The 23,858-nt window shown below is 41.3% G+C and overlaps 1 protein-coding gene across 2 annotated transcripts in view; it reads left to right on the top strand.

Annotated features, from left to right (window-relative positions):
* Window positions 1-23,858, top strand: part of ZNF148 (zinc finger protein 148) — a 46,512-nt gene that overhangs the window by 6,506 nt on the left and 16,148 nt on the right. Inside the window, exons 1-3 of one of the 2 annotated variants that reach the window (XM_048868605.2) lie at window positions 2,680-2,764; window positions 17,281-17,626; window positions 19,081-19,206. In XM_048868605.2, coding sequence (XP_048724562.1) covers window positions 17,297-17,626; window positions 19,081-19,206 — 456 coding nt within the window. In that variant the 5' untranslated portion in view covers window positions 2,680-2,764; window positions 17,281-17,296. Of the gene's footprint in view, window positions 1-2,679; window positions 2,765-17,280; window positions 17,627-19,080; window positions 19,207-23,858 lie in introns of those variants that run through there. The other variant, XM_048868604.2, reaches the window with a different exon arrangement.

Below are 23,858 nucleotides of genomic sequence, written 5' to 3'. Positions count from 1 at the left end.
TTACAGGGCACATTATGCACAACTATCTACTGCATCTTTCTGAGAAGTGCCTGGTGCTGGCCACTGTTGGGTCTAGGATATTGGACTAGATGGAGTATTGGTCTGATCCTGCATGGCAGTTCCTTTGGAACAATATGTGCTTGTGGCTGCTGTTAAGAAGGATTGGTTTCATAGATCCTACCAGGGACACTAGTGGACTCAAATAGATTTCAGAGTTCTCCAAGAGAAAGTATCCTACAGCCAGTGGCCCTGTCTGTTGGTGGCCTACTATGATATTCTGATTGTCATCTGCTCTTGATCGTTGTTATGATGGTTCTTAACACAGGTCACCTTGCTATCTTGAGAGCCTGTGACAAGTGAGATGGATGGCAAAAGTCAAGCTCTTAGGTTGCATCATTTTTAGCATTGAGCATTTCTAAAGTCATGTGGTAGGTATAGTGAATGTGAAAAAAAGCAATTTTCTTGTCTACCATTATGTCCATAATATTCCCTGTAAAAGAATTGTTCAAGGTGGTTGGCAGTTTGGTATAGCCTAGCTGACTCATTTTGCAAAGAGAATCTAATGTTTTTTCTTGTTGTGAAGCGATTATTTATTTCATGGACATGATTTATTAGATTCAGAAGTGATGATTAGTCCCCATTGTAATCAAATGCAGCAAAATCTCTGAATGAATTTGGGCCATTACCACTTGCTTGTATTCTAGAAGTGTGTGAGGAGTTTTGGCCTTCAACATGCATGTGATCTCATTCCACTTTGGTAGAATCCACTGTGTGTGTATTGAATCAACTTTTGTTTGAGACTGTTAATATCTTAACAATAGAAGGGTAGGTTGTCACCTTTCATCTAGGAGAAGATGGTGGTTAGGCCTTGCATAAGAAGCCAAGCCTGCCAGTTTTAGTCCTGTGTGAATCTTCACTGGGGCAGCAGATAGGTTGCAGGGGTGCGTGTGTGGTAGGGATGCTGTTGTTGTGTAGAGGCCATGAAGAAGCTAGGTAATTGTTTTGTGGACCTTATGAAAACCTCATGGTTTCTCCTTCTTCCATGCAAACTTCATAATCTCCTGTAATGCCTTTAAAATGGGCTGTCTAAATGACCTTTAATTTTTTTTTTTAAATTATGTTAATGCTACAGACCACCTATACCAAATTTGAAGTTGAAAGAACTTTTATGGTTGTTTTGGGGGTAAAGTAAGGCTTATGATGGAAAACAAGTCTGAACCTTACTTACGGTGCAGATGCCACCAACCCATAATCAGTATTGTGGTCAAAAGGTCTTATTTTTAGAATTAAAACTTGGTGTAACAGAGTCCCCTGTGGTTCCCACAGATGGTAGGAGAACCTGACCGCACACAGTTATTTTCACTGGGTGGTTCCAGCAGAGGACCTGGTTCCTTACTACTTGCAAGGAGGAGTGGAAGGGCTGTCCTTTGTGAGCCTTCTTAAATCTCTCCAGATGGGGGATCGAAAGAAAAGTCACAAACCTCAACACATATGAGAGTACCCCCATTCCCAGGACCCCTCAAAAAGTGAGGTGGGGAAAAGTCCACAGTGCTGCCAACAATGCAGCACCTGCATAGTGAGTTTTGAGAAATCTCCCTGGCTGGGCTTCTGAGTCAGGCTTAGTCTGTCTGGCTTACCATGGGAGTTCGCTGCACTCTCAGTAAGGTCAGGGTGAAGGTCTCCTGGTTGGGAGTTCCCTCTGTGACTTTAGGAGTCACTCCTGCAGTCTGCTGCTTAGGGCAATTCCCTCTTCATCCCCATAATAGCTGGCTGCCGTTTCCTCCCTTTTAAATGCCTCCTCCCTGTCATAAAAGATTGACAGGTCCTTGTGGGGGTGAGAGGGGGCTAGCCCGGGCTGCCCCCAGGGCCTATCTGGGACCTTCCTCATCTGTGTGGTGTCTATGTACACCCCATCAGACTTGGTATTTATATGGAAGTTGATGATTTCTCCAAAGAACTAAATAAATTAAAATGTATTTCTAGCTCAAATCAGTTGACTGACATGAATCTTCAGTGCATTTTATGCAATGTGGTATCATTCAAGGTCTACACTAATTAAACAATTAAACAGTGTTTGCATTCATCATGGGAGAAGCATGCAGGGGGCAGCACTAGGAGCTCAAGTCATCTTATGCAGTGGGAATGATGCAGTATGGTGCCTGGAAGATCTTTTATATTCAGTCTGGCTCACAGCCAGCATTGAAAATTGGAACCTCTGGCCTTCTGATCAGTTGAGTTTCGAAACAGCATCACCAAACAGCTCAGGGAAGATTGTATTTAGCAGTTTTACAACTTGAAGAGTTTGAGTTTAACCTAAAAGCAAATTATTTAATCTTAAGAGTGTGGTGAGAGTATTTTTTGTCTGCATTGTTGGCCTTGGGGAGGATGGCATTCTTTTGGCCAAGTAGCAAATTTTTTGAATTTAGTTCTTGAATTTAGAATTTGAATATAGTTGTTTAACTGTATGTCCTGTATGTATTCGTCTGATTTTGGAGCTAGTGTTCTGTGACTATAGGTGGAAAGATGTCCCAAAATGCCTTTTTTGCAAGACAATCATAACTATTTCTTTCAGACTCTTTGGATAAATGCCTTTTTTGTGACTCCTAGGTAGCCTTATTATTTTGTTATTTCTTATTTGTAATCTGGTAGTACAGTGTGCTGGACAATGTCCCCATGCTTACTTATACCCAGCAGCACATCATGGACAGGGAAATAGTCTGTGTCCTGAGAGCTTGGAGTCTGAGAAGACAAGCAGCATACAAAGGTAAGGAAAAGGCATATACAGTTTTTATGAATATTATACACGTTACACTACATATTTTTAAATTAAAAAAATGTATATCAGCTATATCTAACTGCCCAGCAACCTAACCCTTATTAGATGGTCAGCTGTTATATGCGTTGTGGAATTAATATCTGGAATTACTGCATTGCATTCTAGGTAGGCCTTGAACACCATATAGAAGCTATAGCATGTGCCGAATGTGACTGTGGGACATTAGTCAGAGTGCATATATTACACCAGAACGTAGGGCTGGTCTACACTATGGGAGGTGGCGGGAAATTGATCTAAGTTACGCAACTTCAGCTACATGAATAACGTAGCTGAAGTCAATGTACTTAGATCTACTTACCGCGGTGTCTTCACTGCAGTGTGTCGACAGGAGACGCTCTCCCGTCGATTCCCCTTGCTCTCCTGTCAATTCCCTTCCCCGTCTCATTGAGGTGGAGTACCAGAGTCAACGCTAAGAGTGATCGGCGGTAGATTTATCTCATCTATACTAGACATGATAAATCAACCCCCACTGGATTGATCACTGCCCGTCAATCCGGACAGTAGTGTAGACAAGCCCGTAGTTTCCTGCCTTTTTTGTGATGTTGGTTGCAGTCACCATCTTACATGCATTCTGGCTTGGTGGTGGAGTCCCCTTGGCTGTTAGTTTTAGGAGGTTTCCAAGTCAGTGCAGATGACAGTTCTGCGAGTTCATGGAACCAGTGTCTTTCATCAGTTTGTCCCTGTTAAGTACAGGGAGTACACACACAGATGGAAACATTCTTTGCTTTGTTTTTGGATCAGTTCAAATGCCTGTTCTACTGTATTCTGTCACTTAATTAGTGCATACAGGGATCAGGGTACCAGTGCCACTGAGGTCAAGGCTCAGTTTCAGTGGTCCTTCCCCAGAAAAGTGCCTCTTCCAGAGAACTGTTAGAGAGCTCTCCCCTGAATTGCTATTGAGGCATTTCTTCAGTGGGTTAATGGATTAGTATAACTGTGTTTCCCATTGCCATTCATTAAATGGCTCCAAGACATCCTCTCTTTTTGTATCATCCCTTTGGCTTGATTTAATAAAAGGCTTGAGTAATTAAAAAATCAGGGAGAAGACTGAAGTCCTGGTGAATGCCAGCCCACGTGGAGTCTGTGGTGGAGGCCAATAGGTTTTTCTTTTTCTTAAAGTTCTCTTAGTCTAGACTAGATTGAGGAATTATCTGGCAGAACTAGTTTGCGTTGTTGGTAGTCTGGTGAATACAGTATGCCAGTGACCCATAATGGATTCAGCAGTTGTTTGCTCTAACACTTTTTCCTCATTCTTTAGACAGTAGTTCAATCAGGATAGAAAAGATTGATACCACAGTCATAAACCAATATCTAAACTGAGCAAGATGTGTATACCCAGTCTGAGTTTCAGACTCCAAGATCAGAATGGTTCTCAGTGGGTTATTCCAGGGGTGGGCAAACTTTTTTTGGCCTGAGGGCCACATCTGGGTGGGGAAATTGCATGCAGGGCCATGAAGGACTGAGGCAGGGGGTTGGGGTGCGGGAGGGAGTGCGGTGTGCCGGAAGGGGCTCAGGGCAAAGGGTTGGGGCAGGGGAGGAGTGTGGTGTGTACGATGGGGCTCAGGGAAGGGGGTTGGGATGCAAAAGGGGGTGGGGAGTGCGGGGGGGGCTCAGGGCAGGGGTGCAGGGAGGAGTGCAGGAGGTGGCTCAGGGCAGGGAGTTGGGGTGCGGGGTGTGGCAGGGGGCTCAGGCAGGGGGTTGGGGTGCAGGAGCGATACGGGGTGCAGCAGGGGACTCAGGGCAGGGGATTGGGGTGCAGGAGGGTTGCAGAGTGCGGGTTGGGGTGCAGGCAGGGTGGGGCGGGGGCTCAGGGCAGGAGGTTGAGGTGTAGGAAGGGTGCTGCGTGGGTTGGGGTGTGGGGTGCAGGAGCAGTTCGGGGTGTGGGCTCCGGCCTGGCACCACTTACTTGCTTCCCCGTTCCCGACCAATGGGAGCTGCCGGGGGGCACAGGCAAGGGCAGCGCACGGAATCCTCTGTCCCCCGCAGGAATGTGGTGCCGGCCGCCTCTGGGAGCGGCGTGGGGCCTGCGGCACCACAGAGGTGGCAATCCTGCTGGCAGATCTGGCCCACGGGCTGTAGTTTGCCAATCCTGGTTTATTCTGACCACAAGTGTCATGTACCTCTCTGGCTGCCAGTGGTTTAGCAATGGGCTTGCTGCTAATAAATGTCAGTGACTCTCTTTAAGTTAATAAGGTCTTGACTGTGCTTAAATGTGTGAAGGTGTGGGCCTTCAGTTTAAAAAAATTCTGTATTGTTCTGGCAGTTTTGCCTGGTTTCTAATTTTTCATGTTTGGGAAAGATTTTTGAGAAAGGCATGACTTGGGTGCTCTGTTCCCACCAGTCTGTGGTTGATTAGCTATTTTATTTCTTTCAGTTTGTGTTCAAACTGTCTTGTAATACAGACATGTTCTGATCAACTTGCTGAATGCTCCAATGATCCTTGCTGATAATGTTAGATACTGATAGCAGCCTTTGATACAGGTGATAGCATGGTGTTGTTGGTGGCCAGGCAGCTAATCCTGATTGCGATGAGCTGAATTGTTCTTCAGTCATTGAGTTCCATAACTGGAAGAGAGATTTCAAAATTTGGTGATAGACATTTTCTCATCATTACTCAACACTCTTCTTTATGGACTGTCAAAAGGTTCTCCGCCCCCTGTTGTTAATTATGCATAAAAAGTCAGAAGGGATTATCATAATGGAATATTGCCTGAGATACCCATAGTGCTGATACTCATTTCAGTGTCACCTTTACTATTCTCTCCTCTTGAGGTTCTTATACAGCTCTGATCATCACAGTGTCTTAGCACCTTCCAGAAGTGCATTAAACATCATCATTAGTAACTGTCACTTGTGTTTCTCTCTCCAGGGGAGTGTTGTACAGGAATTATTTAATTTCAATATATGTACACTGTACTCTGTGTTTACATTGATACAAGCAAAGTCAAATAACATTTTTTCTTGTGCTCTCAGTGGTAATAGTGAGGTTTATGGTCGCTCTCAGTTACTATGAGAGTTTATTCCACAGTCTTGGATGGGCCCCTGAGATAGCTCTTTCTCCTGTCCATGCAAGCTGTACCTCTGCTGTAGACAATTGCAATTCTGTTGTGCCTGAGGAGTGGAGCTGTCAGCTGTGGTCTTCACTCCAGAGATTTAGAATCATAGAATCATAGAATATCAGGGTTGGAAGGGACCCCAGAAGGTCATCTAGTCCAACCCCCTGCTCGAAGCAGGACCAATTCCCAGTTAAATCATCCCAGCCAGGGCTTTGTCAAGCCTGACCTTAAAAACCTCTAAGGAAGGAGATTCTACCACCTCCCTAGGTAACGCATTTAGAGGAGCTCTTCTAGGTATCCTGGGCCCAGGCTGTTGATGGCCTTGAGGATCAGGATTGAGACCATGAATTTTGTATTCTGAGGAAACCAGTGTAAAGATTAGAGGCCAGGGTCCTCATCTGGTCTCAGTCTTACCCCCACTTGCTGTTTCTGTCCTCACCTCCCAATCCCAGTGTCCTTGCTCAAACAGTCCCGGTGCAGACAGAAGTCTGTTGAGCATGTGCCAACTGAAATTTTTCAAAGGATGATAATTTGGCTAAATTTGGGTAGATTTTCATGGAGTATAAAAACATGCAGGACTAGAACTTGGGACCATGAGGTTCTGGGTTGCTGGCACTTCCTCATTGCAATGGGAAGCTTGGGCTGGATTTCTGCTGGAGGACACTGTAAAGCTAGACACTGCAGGAAGTACCACCCAACAGGGCCTGTGTGGCGGCCCCCCTCAGTCCATTGATTGCTGGTATATAAACTAGGAAGCCATCATGGGGAGCAGCCTGAGTAATAATGCAGACCGCCTCCTTGCTTCTGCTCCAGACCTTGCCTTGCTGTGTACCCTAGTCTCCAACTTCTGACCCTGGTTCATCTTCAACTCTGCTTTTTTCCTGCCGCCCATAACCTGGTGCCTGACCCTGACTCCCTAGTATCTTGACCTGGCCCGACCCCAACCTGTCTGCAACTTGGTAACTGATCAATGCACACAGGCCACCTGCGGATGTGCCCTGACACGGGGGTGAAAAAGGCACATCCCTGATACAAAAGCCATCCCCTGCCAAATTTCAAGTTCCTTCTCCAAAGGATGGGGGCACTGGAGCTTTCCAAAGAAAAGGTCACTAAATTTTTTTAATATGGGCAAAAGAACATGGGCAAATACAATGATGTATTTTTTCTCTGGCCTTGCTCTCAGAAACTGCTGAACTGTTTTGGCTGAAATATTCAAAGCAAACACACAAACAAAACAAAAAGAAAACAAACAAAAAAAAATTCAGCCCATGGCAGACATCTGGCATGGAAAATTTCAACCCAAACAGCTGAAGTTTGGCAAAGATATAAGCAACTGAAAACAGAGAAGTGTCAGGCAACCTTAAATATAGGCAGTGCTACTATCCCACCTATAGTAAAGCTAAAACTAGAGCTAAGACTTATTAATGTTTAAGTTTCACAATGTAAGGACACCGATACCATATGTAATCTATTCATTTCAACCGTACAGTAGTAGAAATTCTAATGGGTTTTTGAAATATTGCTTTTATTAATGTTGTAGAAAAGCTGGTAATATAGTGTCACAAGATTCATGGACCTTTCCATTCCAGAAAGTAAACAAATGTTGCATATTTTATCATCCATGGTTTTTTGAATGGCGAAAGTGTGGTTGCCTCACTGGTTTGTGGTTTTTAACTTGCTTTGTTGCTGGAGTAATATGGAAAGCTTTTTGAGACTTCTGTTCAGTATTGAATATGTTCTAGATACGTTACAGTATGATTATGATAAATGGTCAACTAATATTGAGTTTAGAAAAAGCAGGAAGTTCTAGACTATGGCCCCAAACCTCTAAAGGTTTTCACACATGCACTATAAATAGTTCCGCTGTGAGGAGTCCCGTTGATTTTAATGGGGGTATTCACAGTGCACAAAATTAAGCATATAGGTACATCTTTGCAGGATCAGGGCCTATATTGGCACAAGTTCAGCAACATAGTTATTCACAGGGGCATATGCTGGATGATCTGAGTCTTAAGAGGGTTTCAATCATATGGTACAGTTAGAATTCTCTAATTTTGGGATCTGTAAACTTTTTGTGTGTGTATTGATTTATGTTTGGTAACTTTCTTTGCAATTCAAAACTCAATAGCTATTAATTTATTACCTTGAGTGCTACTTTTCTTAATTTCTGAGGCGGGTTCTGCTGATAGTACTGTTTTATTAATACGAAGGATAAAAATAAAACATGTTAAGCATTTACAATTTTTAAAGCATAATTAGGTCATTTTGTCATCTCTCTTTTTGTTAGTATAAAGAATTGCAGGAATATTTCCGTATTTCCTCCTATAAACAAATTCTAATGGTTAAATTTGAGAATTTAAATACAAACCCTCTGCTGTTGTAAATTTTGGCATAAGTAAGGTTCCTACACCAGTCTTACCTTTCCTAGTCACAAGTGTACATACAGTTAGAGTTTGGACTGAGTGGTTCTGGCAAAATAAGAGCACAGACACAAGAATAAGACATGGAATGGCCCATGGAACTAGACTGGAGGCTTTTGTTTGTTTGTTTTTCCTTTGTGAATTTTATTGATTGATTGATTCATTTAAATCCTCCACTTGTCTTTTGTTGTGAGAGTGTGTCTGCTGCTGGTACTTTTTTTTTAATGAGGCTTCAGCAAAAGTTGCTTGTTAGGGAGGTTTTTGCCAGTTTTTATCAGTTATACCAGTGTAATTATACTGGTATAGTTATACTACTATAACTTATTCCAAAATAAAAGTAACCTTTTTTTGGTTTACCTTAACCCTCTTCAAATTAATGTAAGCCAGGGGTTCTCAAAGATAATTGCATCATTATCTTGATTTTGATTTTGGAAAATCCTGAAGAGAGATTTATTAGCATGGCATCTAGTTGATAAAGATTTGATAGAATTTCCATTATACACACTATTTTTACATTTATTCTTGGCTGAAATTTGGAATGCACAGTGAGAGAGAGTTAGTGCCTGAATCTGTTCATAATACATTATTTAATTAAGTTTCACAGTAGAATTGGCTGATAAATGGTAAATAGTTTCCCCCCAGAAAGTTATTTTAAAAATATACAGATGTTGCATTTTGGAGTGGGATCCTTCCCCCCTTTTTCTCTTCTTTTTTTCTTTTTGCCATTTTGCCTCTGTAAAAGGATGGAGAAGGTGGGGTGGGGGGAGGAAACGAAAATTATGAAAACTCAAAACTTTTTGATGTTCTGTTTGAAACTCAGAAAATTTAGAAATAAATATTAAAAAATATATAAACATTTTCTTCAAAAAAGGGGCCATTTTTAATTTAATTTATTTTTTTGGCAAAAAATTTCAACCACATCTATTCTACAGTAGGTAGGTAGATAGATTAGATTAAAAAGCAGTGTGAAGTTAAAGAATGCACGTTTGATATGTGAGAGCAGATAGTCATTTTCCTTCCTCTTTTGTTTACGTTGTCAGTTTTTCGAGATACTTCCTCTCTCTTCTCTTTTGCACAAATTGTCTGTTCATTCATTACAATCTCCCAAATTCTCCTAAGCCTGTATTGCACATATTAATTTACATCTAAGATTTCTGAAATGCACCCAATTAGTTTCTCAAGGTGCATGTTAATTATTTAATAAAATCAACTTTATTTGTACAAGAATAAAAGGAAAAACACATATATACACCCATCCACAACCAGTCAAAGAGCTTGGTCTTGCATTCTACCCTGATGTTAAACAAGCTGATTCTTTCCTCTGGGGTGTCTGTTCTACTCCACTGAGTAGTCACTATCATCCTAATTATCGAGTTAGGTTAGTTCTCATACAGTCATTTGGACAGCGTACAGGCCACAGAATACATCATGCAACTCCATGATTTGCTGTCCACTGAGTCAAATCTGGTGCATTACAGGATAGAATGGCTGTGGGGGACAGGGATCTGTTGACACTGTCCAGCCATTGTGTTTTAGGTCTTCTGGGGGTCTTTTCCATCCTGGTTTCATTGGGTCAAGGTAGAAAATGATTCTTGCAGGGAAGCTGGTAGGCATTTGAAGCAGATGACCATACCAATTTAGGGAGTGTTGGGAGACGGTATGACAAAGCACTACCTGTTTAGTTAGAAAATTGATTTCTTCATTAGACTTTAATTCATGCCATTTGATATTTTTTGATCATTTGGACATGCTTCATCTGAATGGTGTCCAACTTTTTTTTAATTTGAAGAGAGAAGCACCACGTTTCAGTCCCATAGGTCAGAATACTGACCACAGAAGCTTTTTTATCCTCAGCTTTGTCTCTGTACCTATCAGGGTGTTTGGTTCAAGATCAGCCAAAGCAATTAACCTGTCAAAAGAATCAAACGCCTTGATATCCACAAATGTAATGTGAATGGGGCACTTGAATTCTTGTGCCTTCTGAATAAGCTGTGAAGATTTGCTCCTTTCGTTGTTGAACAGCCGGGAATGAAACCAGCTTGTTATGGTCTTGTCTTATTGCTTAAGATATCAGCGGCTTGGGCCAACAAGAGAGAAGCAAAAACTTTCCCCGGGGTGGACAGAAGAGTAATGCAACAATAATTACAACAGTCTTGATTGCTGCCTTTATGTTTCCAAAATGGTAGAATATCACTTTTTTGCCAGTCGTATAGGACTGACTCTGCTCTCCGGATGATATTGAGCTGTATCTGCAACCATAAAATAATAGCTGGTCCAGAACTTTTTAACAGTTCTGCAGGATTTTCACTGAATCCTTCAGATTCCTTCCACCTTATTTCTCTTAAGCTTCTTTACAACTCTGTATATTTTGTTTATAGTGAACTTGTTAGGGTCATTTTGTGCAGAATGGGTCAACGTGGCAGTGGCTATCAGGTTACATTACATTATCAGGACACATTTCTTTTCTACCCACTGTCAAAATTTGGTGGTATTTGTCCTTTTGTTCTAAATAGGCAAAGGCAACAACATTTTGCATTCAAGACATTTTCAGTTCAGTACCTTTTACATTCTGAGTGGGGTGGGCTTGAGAGCCCAAGATGCTGCCTGAGCCACAATGTCCACACTGCTAATTTTAGCAAGTCCATTTACTCAAGTGGAAGGCTTGTTCATAGCTGTAATGTAGATATATCCTTAGATCTCCTTAATGCACCAGGAATCTTTGGAAAAACTTACGAGAGGCACACTGAAGCTAACTGTTCTGAAGTGCTGTAGTAGGGTTCGTCTGAGCAGCAGTTTTTGAAACAAAGCAACATGGTTCAGTGGCTCTAGAAGGGGTTCTCACAACAAAATTTTTGGTGGCCTTCGAGTGTGGTCACCAACTCTGGCTGGTGGCCGCTATGACAATTTTTCTGTAAAAAGTAATTAACTTTAGGAAAAACAAATAAATATGCACATATACCTGTCCAAATCGTAATTTATTTATGTTGGGTTTTTTTTTCAGACTCAATAATAATAACAACATGCAGTTGTCTCTGTTCTTTACAGGACCTAACCAGAACAGAAACACAAATAAGGTGCTTTGTATGTTCTTGTCTTTTTTCTTGTTGTTTCTTTTGCTTTTTTGTTTTATAATTTTTGTTTTTTAAATAGAATTGCTAGTTAGTAAGTCTGCTTCTGTGAAAAGTGATATTTGAATGTTAGTTAATCTTACTTTTCACTGCCATTTGTTAATATCACTTTTCTCCGCAGCCGACTTGTTGGCTAGCTGGGAGGCAGTGAAAAGTGGTATTAACAAACATATAAATATCAGTTTTCACAGCAGACTTACTTACTCAGCCCTGGCAAGCCGGGGGAAAAATTAAGCCTTGGATGGGGAGGTGGGTAGGAAGGCATTGGAGGCCAGTGGTGATGGGTTGGATGGGTCAGGGACCGGGGAAGGCAGCAGAGACCAGAGGCGATGGGGGTGGTGGTGGTGACCCTGAAGCACAGTGGCACCCCGGGCTGAAGCCGGAAGCCTGAGCCCCACCATCCGCGGGAAGGTAAGAAAGTCACACCGGCTGTCTGCTCCTCCGGCGATGTGGCTCCAGAGAGGCACAGGGCCCCAACCCCTACTTGCTGACCCAGGGTAGGGGCCAATGCTTTACTCCCCTCCCCCTCCAAATCATTGCCCAGGCAGCTGTGGCTGCAAGAAAAGCCTCTGGTGGCCGCATGTGAGAAATGCTGTGTTCTGCAAGCAATTGCTGAGCATTGTATCAAAAGAGAAAGAAGCTCTAGGGTAGAGCAACTGTTCCGAGGTTTTTTCTCCAGTCCTTCCTTCCTTTTTCTTTCTTTCTTGGTATACATATCTGTGCAGTCTGTCCTGTAGAGCCCCACATTCAAGTGCCTTGCTTGAGACATTGAGTTTGGGGAATCTCTAACAAGCACAGTGAACACCCTAACTCTGCATTTCTTTTAGCTTTGGAGCATTTAAGTTACACCTTTTATGTTACCTTTTTTTAATTGGATCTCTGCCTTTATTGAGAGATTTTTAACTATATTTTCAAAGATGGTGCTAAAAATCTTATTAAATAAAAGTTTTGAATCCCAGGAAAAAGACTGCCGTGTGAATCACAATGTTTTATGGCATGAGGTATATACTAATTTACACTAGTATGTGGTGTGTATTATCATGGCTTCTGTCAAGGATAATCTTATTCTGGGGATATCTTCTTTCACAGATGTAGCTTGTTCTAACTTACTGGTTGACCTACTACAGGTCTTGGTTTCAATTAAAATAATATGATTTTGCTTACTTAAGCAACCTCTGCCCTCCTCCCCACCCTCCCAAAAGCATCTTGTGGTCAACTGTGCTTGATTTGCCAAGGCAGTTCCAATCAGGACACTTCTCATTTGGACTAATAGCCTATTTTTATATGTTTTTCTTTACTTTCATATTATTTGGTACTGTTTTTAGATTTTATGTAGACTAGATTGTGTTTCATCAGTTGTAGTGTTATGCTGCAGATTGAGTCCTCATTATTTTTGTATGAATGGCCAGCTATCTAAAAACCTGCTCTTATAATGCACCTGAGGTGACTCAAGATCAGAACTTGAAAAATGTACCTGATGCCTACTATCCCAAGGACTAAGCCTACTCGTCGGTGTGAAAAGCAGCCATGTAGTCATATCCCTCACAATTTAAAGGAGTAAAACAGCTGACAATATGTTACAAATAAATGCAATATACTATCAGTGTGTGTCCTCTGCTAGGCAGCTGCTGCACATTACCAATTGTTCCTCTCGCATTCTGCTGCTATGTATCAACCAGTCTGCCCCAATTCATTGGTGACAGCAGCAGCAGCAGCAGACTCTTTTGCTGTCTTTCTGAGACCCTTTTCTCATTATTCTCCGTACCTTTCTGCCAGGAAATAGCTTTAAATCCAGGAATTCCTCAATTTGTGCCTGATTTCAGAGCAGTTTGGCAATATTCTGCATCTGGAGCAGTCCCTAGCACTGCTTTCAGCTGTGCCTTGAACAGACAGACTGCAGCTGCTGTTTTTCACATTTGAATGCTTGCTTCTTAGCAGCTTGCACTTCCCCATCTCAGCACCTCTCCAGCTGGTTCCTATGAAGGCTGCCGTACAATAAGCTAATACTGCAGTAGGCCTCAACATGCATAGAATCATAGAAATGTAGGGCTGGAAGGGACCTCAAGAAATCATCTAGTCCATCCTCGTGCACTGAGCAGGATTAAATATACCTGGACCAACCCTGACAGGTGTTTGTTCAACCTGTTCTTAAAAACCTCCAAGGATGGGGAGTCTGCAGCCTTCACCAGTAACCTGTTTTAATACTTAATTATCCTCATAGTTAAATTTTTTCCTAATATCCAATCTAAATCTCCCTTGCTGCAAATTAAGATGATTACATGGCCTATTCTGGGTGGAAATGGAAAACAAATGATAACTGTCCGCTTTATAACAACATTTTACATATTTAAAGACTATTATGTCCTCCCTTGGCCTTTTCTTCTCTAGACTAAACATGCCCAGTGCTTTCAATCTTTCCTCATAGGTCATGTTTTCTAAACCTCTTATCATTTTTGTTGCTCTCGTTTGGACTCTCTCCAGTTTGTTCATAACTTTTTTGAAGTATGGTGCCCAAAACTGGAAACAGTACTCCAGCTGAGGACTCACCAGTGCCAAATAGAGCAGAACAATTACCTCCCATGTCTTACATGTAACATTCCTGTTACTACATCCCAGAATGGCATTTGCCTTGTTGCAAGTCCTCTCCAGGAAACCTTCAGCACCGTTGACGGAGAACTACTACTTCACCCTGCTGCCATGAAACCCCAGTTACCTCCAAAAAAAATTCCATGGATTACAGTTTCTCTCCCTGGGATCATTGGTGGCATTCCTGGTGCACTTCATCCCTTGAAAAGTGTGAAATCGTATTCTTTTCTTTGGTAATATGTGATTCAGACAACTGGAAATACTTTTTAACTTAGCTGAGATAACCTAACCCTGCTTTAAACATTGAAGAGTCGGTGTCTGTTCATTTGAAGAGAAATGCCCTGAAGATGATGCATAAGAAAGACTTCAAAGTTGCTTATCTAAGTATCCCTGGAGAAACTAGTCCGTTCTGACTAGATCCCTCCCAAGCACATACTGTCTGATCAGAAAAAAACTAGAGTTTAGCAGGATAAAGTTTTCAAATTGTCCTTAGTGCCTCAGATTGGCTCTTTTCACACTTGGAGAGGTAGTCTGATACAAGTTCTGTTTGATGGCTTCAGACTGAAAGAGCCTCAGAAACTTCATAAGATAATGCTCCTTTAGTGTTCTTCCAGAGTCAATCGATCCAAAATTTTGAACTTTGTTTCTACATACTATTTCAGAACAGATTCAACCAACTGTCCTTTAGCTCTGGGTACTCCACTGGTGCCAGATCACTTCTTCCCAAAGTTCCTGCTAGACTATCCACTATGTATATAAAAGGTTGTAACTGGTCTACTGTAAGATGGCAGGATGGCACTAGAAGCAGAAAGTTAAATGAGAAGCTCTCAAAATCCTATCTCTCTAGCAAAGCTGAACTGGCAAACAGATTGGCAAAATTAGAAGGAATTCTCCCCAGGAGATTGGAAATTTAGGACACCTGGATTTACCTGACCCAGATGTGCTTCCTTCCACAAACAGATTTGTTTGCAAATTTTATCAAATAAGAAAGTTCTGAACTTTTATTTTGTTCCAGACTCTTGACAACAGCAAGATTGGACAACTGCTTTCTTCTTCACATGGGCTGGCCTGCAGAGAGACTTTGCTACCTTCCCCAGCGAAGACAAAGGATTGTTGATCCTCATCACCCCAAACTGCCCCTACAGACTGTGGTTTCTGCATCTCTCAGGAACATCTGTCTCTTTGAATCATTGATATTCACACTTACGGAATCTTGTGTACCGAGTCCTTTTAACATGACAGTATTTAGCATTTTTGTTGAAATCTAGGAGGACATCTATTCTGGGAAAATACAAAGGGTCTGGAAGCCCTTTTTGTATGGTATTGCTCACTGGAATATTAATTCCATGCAAATGTGTTGGAGTCTCTCTCCTCTAATTTCATCAGAGGCCTTGTTCTTCAGCTACCTCACAGGTTAGGTTGTAGATTTGGGGAGTGTCAGTCTTTACTTTTTCATCTCAAATGTATTCCTCCATTTTCATATTTCCACATTTTTAAAGGTTGTTGGTTCCTTTTTACTTTCTTATTCATTTATAAATATCTTTGACCTCTTGTATGCAGAGGCTTGGGTTTCAGTGTCTCCCAAAAAGGAAATGAAGCCACATCATTAAATCTTTTAATGATGTCAGTACCCTACGTATTTAGGGTCAAGCTGAATGAATACATCAGTAGTCAATCCATTCTGACTTCCAGCAGTGGAAAGTTTACTGGGACAAGGTCCACTTTACCACGAATATCCAACTGGTTCAGTCTTTTGACTTGGCAGTTGAGCACTTGAACTTGAAAAGGGGGAGGATTATTAGACAATCCTGCAGGTCTCAAAAATCCGCCACCTCTCTGACATATTCAAGGAGTTAGAGATTCTTGCTCTTGTGTGATAGGTCAGGCACAGATCCTCTCCTGTCTTGACTAGATTAATGCTGGAGAACGGTAATGTTGGCTGCCTTTTTAATTCTGTTTTAATTTGCTTGAGTGAATTGAATATTCACAAGAATCAGGACTACTAATAGTACTGTCTGGAATCAGGCATGATGCAGATCAGTAATGTGTAATCTTCACCACTCTGTTCTGCCAGTGGGCCACATTCCTAATATCAAATGCTCCTGGGCCCCACTTGGGGCGAGTCTGCACTTCATGCCAGATTGTGTGATGAGTTTGTGAAATGAACAAATCTTCACTAGAAATTAGGATAAATCCAGAATCCTCCCTATTTTTCTCAGTCACTGCAAGTGTTTTTTGAGACATATTTTCTATTTTCAAACTGAAAACTGAAGTTTAAACATTACATGTTGATCTGTTTGATACAAGTTTGTGGGTGGAGTGTATGCTTTGGGAATAGCAGGATGTTAAATTGGCTGTAGGGCATCACAATGTAATTCTTAGGAGATGATGGAGAGCCCTTCTGTACTGCTGGGTAAGATGGTTTGGCTTCTTTGGCTATTTAATTGAACAGTTAGAACATTAGGGACAGAGCTGACCCAGAGCCTAATTAGCTAAAAAGCCTAACTGAGGTGGAGCTGAGCCTCCCGCACAGCATGCTGAACTACGGCCTATTTCCTACTCTGTTTTTGCACTATTCATGTGGGCAGTGTTAAGCCCATAACACCCTGACTCATGCTCTAGTGTCGGAGTGGGTGTGGAGGTGATCACCCCCCTATAAGTATGTTTAACTATTCCTCTTCCTTCTCATGCAACAACAGCAGCAGCAAGAACCAAAAAATTCTCTTTCCTCTCCCTTGTGACAATAAAGCTGTTCTGGCAGCCTGGAACAGTGGTGACAGGAGAGACAGACAAAGAGAGGGGAGTGGAGAAGAGAGAACACAGTGAAAGGAGGCATCTTCAGGAGAGGGATCAGGCACAAAAATGGGGAGAGGGGATGGGGAAGAGAGGCAGAAAAGAAAAAATGGAAGCAGTTTGCTTCCTTTAAAGGGTAGGGAATGTATTTAAGTTTCTTTTAGCTATCAATTCATATAACTACTGTATCACCCCGTTATATCGGTAGTCAAAAGACAACCACAACTCAACTACAACCTATTTGAAAGTGTGTGTGTGTGTGTGTGTGTGTGAGAGAGAGAGAGAGATCTCCTTTAGCTTGTTACAACAAAGATGAAGTGTTGAAAGTCCTGGACAGTACTTACAAGAAAGGCATGTGTTGTTGACTCTATTTTGTAAAACATTTTTTTTTTAAATGTCAAGTAAATTTTTAAATAACTTCCCCATTTGTAGATATTCACTTGCTATCCTTCTCTTTGTAGGGTATTGCACTTAAGCATGAATATTGAAGACAAACTTGGAGGATTATTTCTTAAATGTGGTGGCATAGACCAAATGCAGTCAGCCAGGGCTATGGTAGGGATGGGTGCAGTATCTGACCAATCTTCAGTATCTGGGGAACGGCAAGAGGCAGTGCTTCAAGACCGGACTATGGCACATCAAGAAATTCTTACAACAGATGAAGTGTTACAAGAAAATGAGCTTCGACAGCAGGAGATGATTTCACATGATGAACTCATGGTCCATGAGGAGACGGTAAAAAATGATGATGAGCTGGAGGCTCAAGATAGACTTCCTCAAGGGCTACAGTATGCAGTCAATGTTCCTGTAAGCATTTTCTTCATGAAATATTGCACACTCATTTAGGAAGCATGGTTTGGTAATGTTGTTGTGTTATGTTAGGAGTACATTAATGAGTTATTTGTATTTTGATTATAAAAATATTTATTAATAATAGATGCTATTTATGAAAATGTCTTTAGCTGCTGACTGGGTGAAATTCATCTCCGTTAGAGGGCCGACACAAGGCCCTGTACATCATTTAAGCCAAGGTTCATGAGCTTAAGTGTGGTTTAAAAAGTGTATTACAACCTTTTTTAGGTCATTTGCATTGAGGTGAGTTTCATCCAGCTATATTTCATTTTTATAATAAGCATCTATTTATAAAAAAATAGATAATTATATTTTTGTTACTATAGGAATTGACTGGTTAACATTAAACACTTAAAAAAATCACACAATAATAAATTTTAAAGAGCAAATATAAACCAGGATAAGTAATATTATTTAAAGGACCTGCATGATTTATTTGTTTTATGAAAAGCACATTTGGCCATGTGTGGAAATGTTTTTTCTTTTTGCCACCTGAAGCATTTATGTACATGTTTTTAAAGTATATCTCATATAGAAATTTAGCATTTGACAGCTATTGCTTGCATTCATGCTACAGGTCGAACATATGACACTTTGTAGATGCCCATATTATGTCTTCCTTAGTATTTAATAAAAAGTGTCTTCCATCCACTACAGGGAGAATAGAAATGGCTTCCATTTGAAAAATATGCATTAATACGGTTAAGTTTTATATTTAACGGTTTGGGTGTTTACTGAAATGTCAGTGATTTAAAAAGACATGTTATAAAGGTGTAAAAAAAAAAGAATAGTCTTTTTTCAACGAGTTTTGTTAAAACAATGTACATTGGGAGGGCTTTCCTTTCAACTGCAGATCAGAGATTGTTGGGCAGTTTAGAAAACATTTCAGGAATATTTAAGAATATGATTTTTAATAAAGTTGACAGATCAAGAAGTATTACTGGGAAAAAGTTCATTCGCTGTACTTTTGGGAGGTTCTTAAAAAGTTTTTTAGCTCAAATATATAGTAAATTCATCCATTTCTGTAAAATCCTGGCATTGACAATACGACAGGCAAAAGTAATATAGGTATGAAACAAGTGGAAGAGTGATTTACATGCACATCTGAGAGATTTTGATGTACACTAGGAGTCACAAAGAGACACTACAGATCAGAAAGAAAAGCCTACATTTTTTGGATGAATGAAGAGGTAGAGCAAACTGTAAATCTGTATAGAATTCTTTCCTTTCCTTCCTTTTGAAGATACTGATTACTCCTTTTTTGTTAAATTTCTGAAAGAATGAAACCATGGGACAATTCCTTCAGAAAAAATCTTAGCCTTTATTTCAGCCGCTTGTCATCTGAAAATGAAAAATTGCTCTTTTGTAATGAGAACCTCACCTGAAACTGGCACTTCGTATCTTAACAGATCAGTGTAAAGCAGGAAATTACTTTTACTGATGCCTCTGAACAACAGAAGAGAGACAAAAAACAAATACGAGAGCCAGTAGATATGCAGAAAAAGAAGAAAAGAAAACAGCGTTCACCAGCAAAGGTAAGACTGATTTTGGAGAAACCAAGCTTGAAAAGAACCTGTAGATTTGCTATGACTGAGTGATTTCTTTAGAATTCGAAGTAGTTATGTCTGAAGTTGTTTTATTTGTACAGTAAAGATGCAACTTTGGAGTGTTCCAGAGTCCAGAGAAGACTGTGATATAAGGCATTCATAGTGTATTTCTTTGAACTCCTTTTAGAAACATGAACCTTTGATATACTTCAACATCTGTCTCCCCAGACAGTTCCCTTTCCAAATATTTTTTTTAAATTATGAGTCAGTAGTTTTGTGGACAAGTTATAAATCATTGCACTATGTTCATCTAATAATAGTTGTACCTTTCTATGAGCCTGAGAATTATTGTGTGCCCTTATGCATTGAGAACAGTTTAAAAACAAATCTAAAATGACAGTTCTGAAAATTTTTAAAAAGTTTTCATCCATAAATTTAGTAAAATAACCTGCTGGTAGAGAGCATTCCTAAAATTTAAGTGTCTTTATGTATATTCTACTCCTGGGGGAAGTGTGCGCTGCTGCACGCATACAGAAATATGTCCCTACACAGATTCTCTTCGCTTTTCCGCAGAAAAGTGGTTTCTGTGGGGAACCAAAGAGAAACTGCACCAGTGCTCACTCACCCCTTTCCCGCAGGGTCTATTCAGGCAGCCAGGGGAGAGGAAAGTCACTGCGGCACAGCGAGCGGGGGTCGTGTTTAGGGATGCCTTGGCTGCCCAGGGATGTTCATCCTGGCTGGGCCTGGGAGGAAGGAGGAGGATGATGGAGACAGAGTTCTCCCTTCGCTGCCCAGAGAAGCTGGCACTGGGTCAGATTAACTCTAGAAACTTCCCCTGGCTGTAGGAAGCTCTGCACTGCGGGCGGAGAGTTGGAGGGAGGGGCTAGGTGCAGGACGTGAGGCACAGCAGGGCGGATGTCCAGATGCATGGGGGTTGCGTGGACGGGAAGCAGTTCCCCATACGGTGACCCTCTTCCCCCACTTCCTGATCCCATCGCTCCTCAGCTACTGTACAGGGTGCTGCTCCTCCTATCTGCCCAACCCCTGTGCATCTGGACCTCCCCGCACCAAAATCCCCCCTGCCAAGCCTCACCCCACTCTCCCTGTGTATCAGGAGCCCCCTGCACCCAGAACCATCCCCACCAAACCCCAGAACCCCCATCCTGCTGAGCCTTACCCCCTGCATCGGGAGCTCCTCACAACTGGATCCCCACCCCACTGAGCCCCAACCAGCTGCACTCTGACCGCCATCTCACCAAGACCCACTCCTCCAGCACCCAGACCCCCCCGTTGAGCCCTAACTGCTTTCACCTGGACTCCCCTGCTGAGTCCTATTCCCCCTGCACCCAGAACCCCACAACAAGTCCCTGTGATCCAGATCCCTCCCAGACACCCCACCAAGCTACCCACACCAAATTGTGCCACACAGAACCCTGGTACTCTTGAGGGAATTCTGCGCCAAAAAATTAAAAATTTTAAAATTCTACAAAATTTTATTTGGAAAATAACACAATAACAACATAATCTCTCAATTTTGGTAATTTATTTCAAAATACTTGTCAGCAAATAATTGAAAATAGTGATTATATTGTGTTATTTTGACAAAATATGCAGAATTTTGCAGAATTTTTAATTTTTTGGCACAGAATTTTTAATTTTTTGCACAGAATTCCCTTAAGAGTAGTATTCTTATTTGTGTTAGAAGTTCTCATGATAACTGTTGTTCTACATTATTTTGAGAATTTGTTTTCCAGATCTACTGTCAAGAGGAATATAGCAATTTTACCCATCTACCTGTGTCACTGGGTAGCCTGCCCTTTAAATGAGGTGGCGCATAGGGGTCAGCCCACTCTGCCAGATGGCATGGCCTTTTAAGATTTTGAATGGTCCTATACATACATAATATAAGGCCTGTCCTATGAGATATTGATAGAGAAGAAGTGGTTCCAGGAGTAAGTAGTGCTTGCAAGAAAATTCCATCACTGTGTCTTTAAGGGCCGGGATTCTTGGTGAGAGGGTGCGGCCAGGCTCTCCTGTCATCCAGGCAATTGGGGGTAAGCTGGGAGATGCAGACCCCCGTAAATGTTGTCTCCTCCCTCATAGCTGGGCAGACATCAGCAAGAGAAGCCTGGTCTGCTGAGGCTTCTGAGCATGGGGACTAATTAGGGGGGAAAGGGGCCAGCTGAGGGAGAATCTGACTGGGGTCCGACAGTTGTCTAACTTATAGCTTAGGTTCAGGGAGGCAAACTGGGGACTTCTACGTAAGGGGGGGGGGGAGGGGGGGCTGAAAGGTAACCCAGAAAGGACTGTGAACAGGGAGTACCTTTTGTTAATTTTGAGACTTTTGTTTGGACTTGTTACCTGAAGAGGGATTGAATTTAGAGTGATCCAACCAGAGGGCTGAGCCACATGAACCCTAGGAGACACAGAAAATTCTAGGGAGGAGAAACTGAGGCAGGGAGTGCCTGCAGTGCGGGGGTACTGTAGGACAGAATTGCCCTGTAACAGTCTGAGACCTTAGATTTTCCTATATCAAAGGGGCACGTTTTTGTTAAGACAAAACCTATCCAAATGGGGCCTGCAGCAAGGGTTTGCCCTCTTCTACTAAAACGCAAGCTAATTATTTATTTTATTTGGATTTATGCAACAATTAAAATAAAGCACACAGGTGCTATAGCAGTTAAGTAAAATCACAGTCCCATAAAGAAGACCACACAATAGCATAAAAATAAGCGTATTCAGGAAACAGCCCAGCCAGCAAATAAATTAAAGCAGCAAATCTCCCCTCCTCCCTCTACCCCTCCTGCCCCCCAGAAAAACCTCTTGAAACAAAACAAGCCTTTTCATTCTCCCAGGGTTACCTATCCCATAACCTCCCCCACAAATCTTCTTATATAGATGGCTTTTGTGGCATGCCTGAAGGGCTGACAGATTATAAATATTTCAGATAGAGTTCAGGAGCAAGTTCCAAGCTCTTGGGTCCCTAAGAGCAGCACGCCTCTCTCTGTTATAATGAGGGGGATCCAGCTTGAATGCCTCACCCTTTCTCCTCAGAGACCACATCTGTGGGAGTATTGTTTGGTGCAGGAGGTGGGTGTCCCTCTTTCAGAAGACTTCATGGGCATTCATGGGTATGCTTCCTTCCTCTCTCTCCCTGTCTGCTTGCTCCATTCTTTTGAGATGAAGAGGGATTAAAAAAGGTTGAGGGAAATCCTTGAGCAGGGTTTGTATCAATCTTTTATTGGCTCATAAAAATAGGAAGGGCAGGAAGAGCAGAAGGATTGGTATGGCATAATCCCAGCATGTTGGTCTTGATTTGCTGCCAATCCAACAGCTGGGTTTTTAAGTGTGGAGGTCACTTAATACATTGAAATATTTTCAGTACTGTTTTTCTTTTATTACTTGTCTACTTGAAAAATCTACAGTTTTTATTCATTTTTTACCCCCATTATTTTTTGGACTACATTTTGGCAAAACTGCATTGGCAAAACTGATTTTCTTCATTTAAGCAGAGCTACAATGCAGTAAATTTAAAAAGAGTCCAGAATGTAGAGGAAAAATGGAGGAATATGAAATCTTTTTTTCTGTTTTCAGCATAGTTATTTTAAAATGTCAGTAATATACATAATACATGTAATGAAATTTCATTGTTTTATAAAATATACTTTTTTATCTGACAGTGTCCGTTTAAGTAGTAGCATATTGTTACAGAACATAATTTTATAAGCATTGGACTTCACAGATCTGTAAGGCACCTGCAAACATATTAATGTGCTTATTGATAAACATGTGAGCAATCCCATTGGTTTCAAGTGTGTGTGCTCGATCAGAGCCTAAACTGTCTGTGAGGTTTGCTGTAGCAGAATGAGCAGGTAAAATTAGAACAATTTTCAAAGAAGGTCCTATAATAAGAGTTAATACTGAGTTTATCCACAATCACAGAGCAATGAAATGGCTCTTTTGCTTGCTCTGTTAAAATATCCTGGCTATATAGAGTGCCAGCATGGTTTCTTCTTCGGTTTTTATAGTTAGAGAACTAATCACTATTTTTTTGAGATTATTCTGTTATAACACACTATTATAACACTGTTTTTCAGTCACCTAAAACTTTCTGAAAATTTCATTTGTTGGGCTGCCATTTTCCTGCTGGTCTCTTCCCAGTGGTGTTATTTTGGGGCAAGTTTGAGCAAAACTGTACTGAGCTGTATCAAATGTGGGAGAGGTGTGGAAATGAACTCTCCGTAGTATTTAAAAAATTCTTGCAACTTAAAAAAACAATCTACTATGGCATCAAAATTATTGAAAGTAGAAAGCTGAATTTGGCAGGGAGATCTTCTCAAGGGATACACTAAGTGAGGAAGGGCTCTGTAAGATGAACGAGTTAGGAGGCATCCAAGGTGGGTTTTTTTTTTTTTTATCATCTCCACATTACAGAATATTGGGAGAGGTTGTCTTGTGGCCACTTAGTGTACAAAAGTGATATAAAAGCCTACTAAGTACTGTACCAAGACATTATATCAAAGAATTAGAAAGTCAGGCTAAGGGAATATAATGGAAAATAACTAAACAATTAGAGTCACTGTGATACTTCTGTACTGACATTTTATATGTAACTGGACAGGGGTATAGTTTTATTAGTC

Source organism: Caretta caretta, chromosome 11 (assembly GCF_965140235.1).
Source record: "Caretta caretta isolate rCarCar2 chromosome 11, rCarCar1.hap1, whole genome shotgun sequence".
In the NCBI taxonomy this organism is placed as follows: Eukaryota; Metazoa; Chordata; order Testudines; family Cheloniidae; genus Caretta; species Caretta caretta.
The sequence above is the reverse complement of the archived record's forward strand: the minus strand, read 5'-3'. Positions and strand labels throughout refer to the sequence as shown.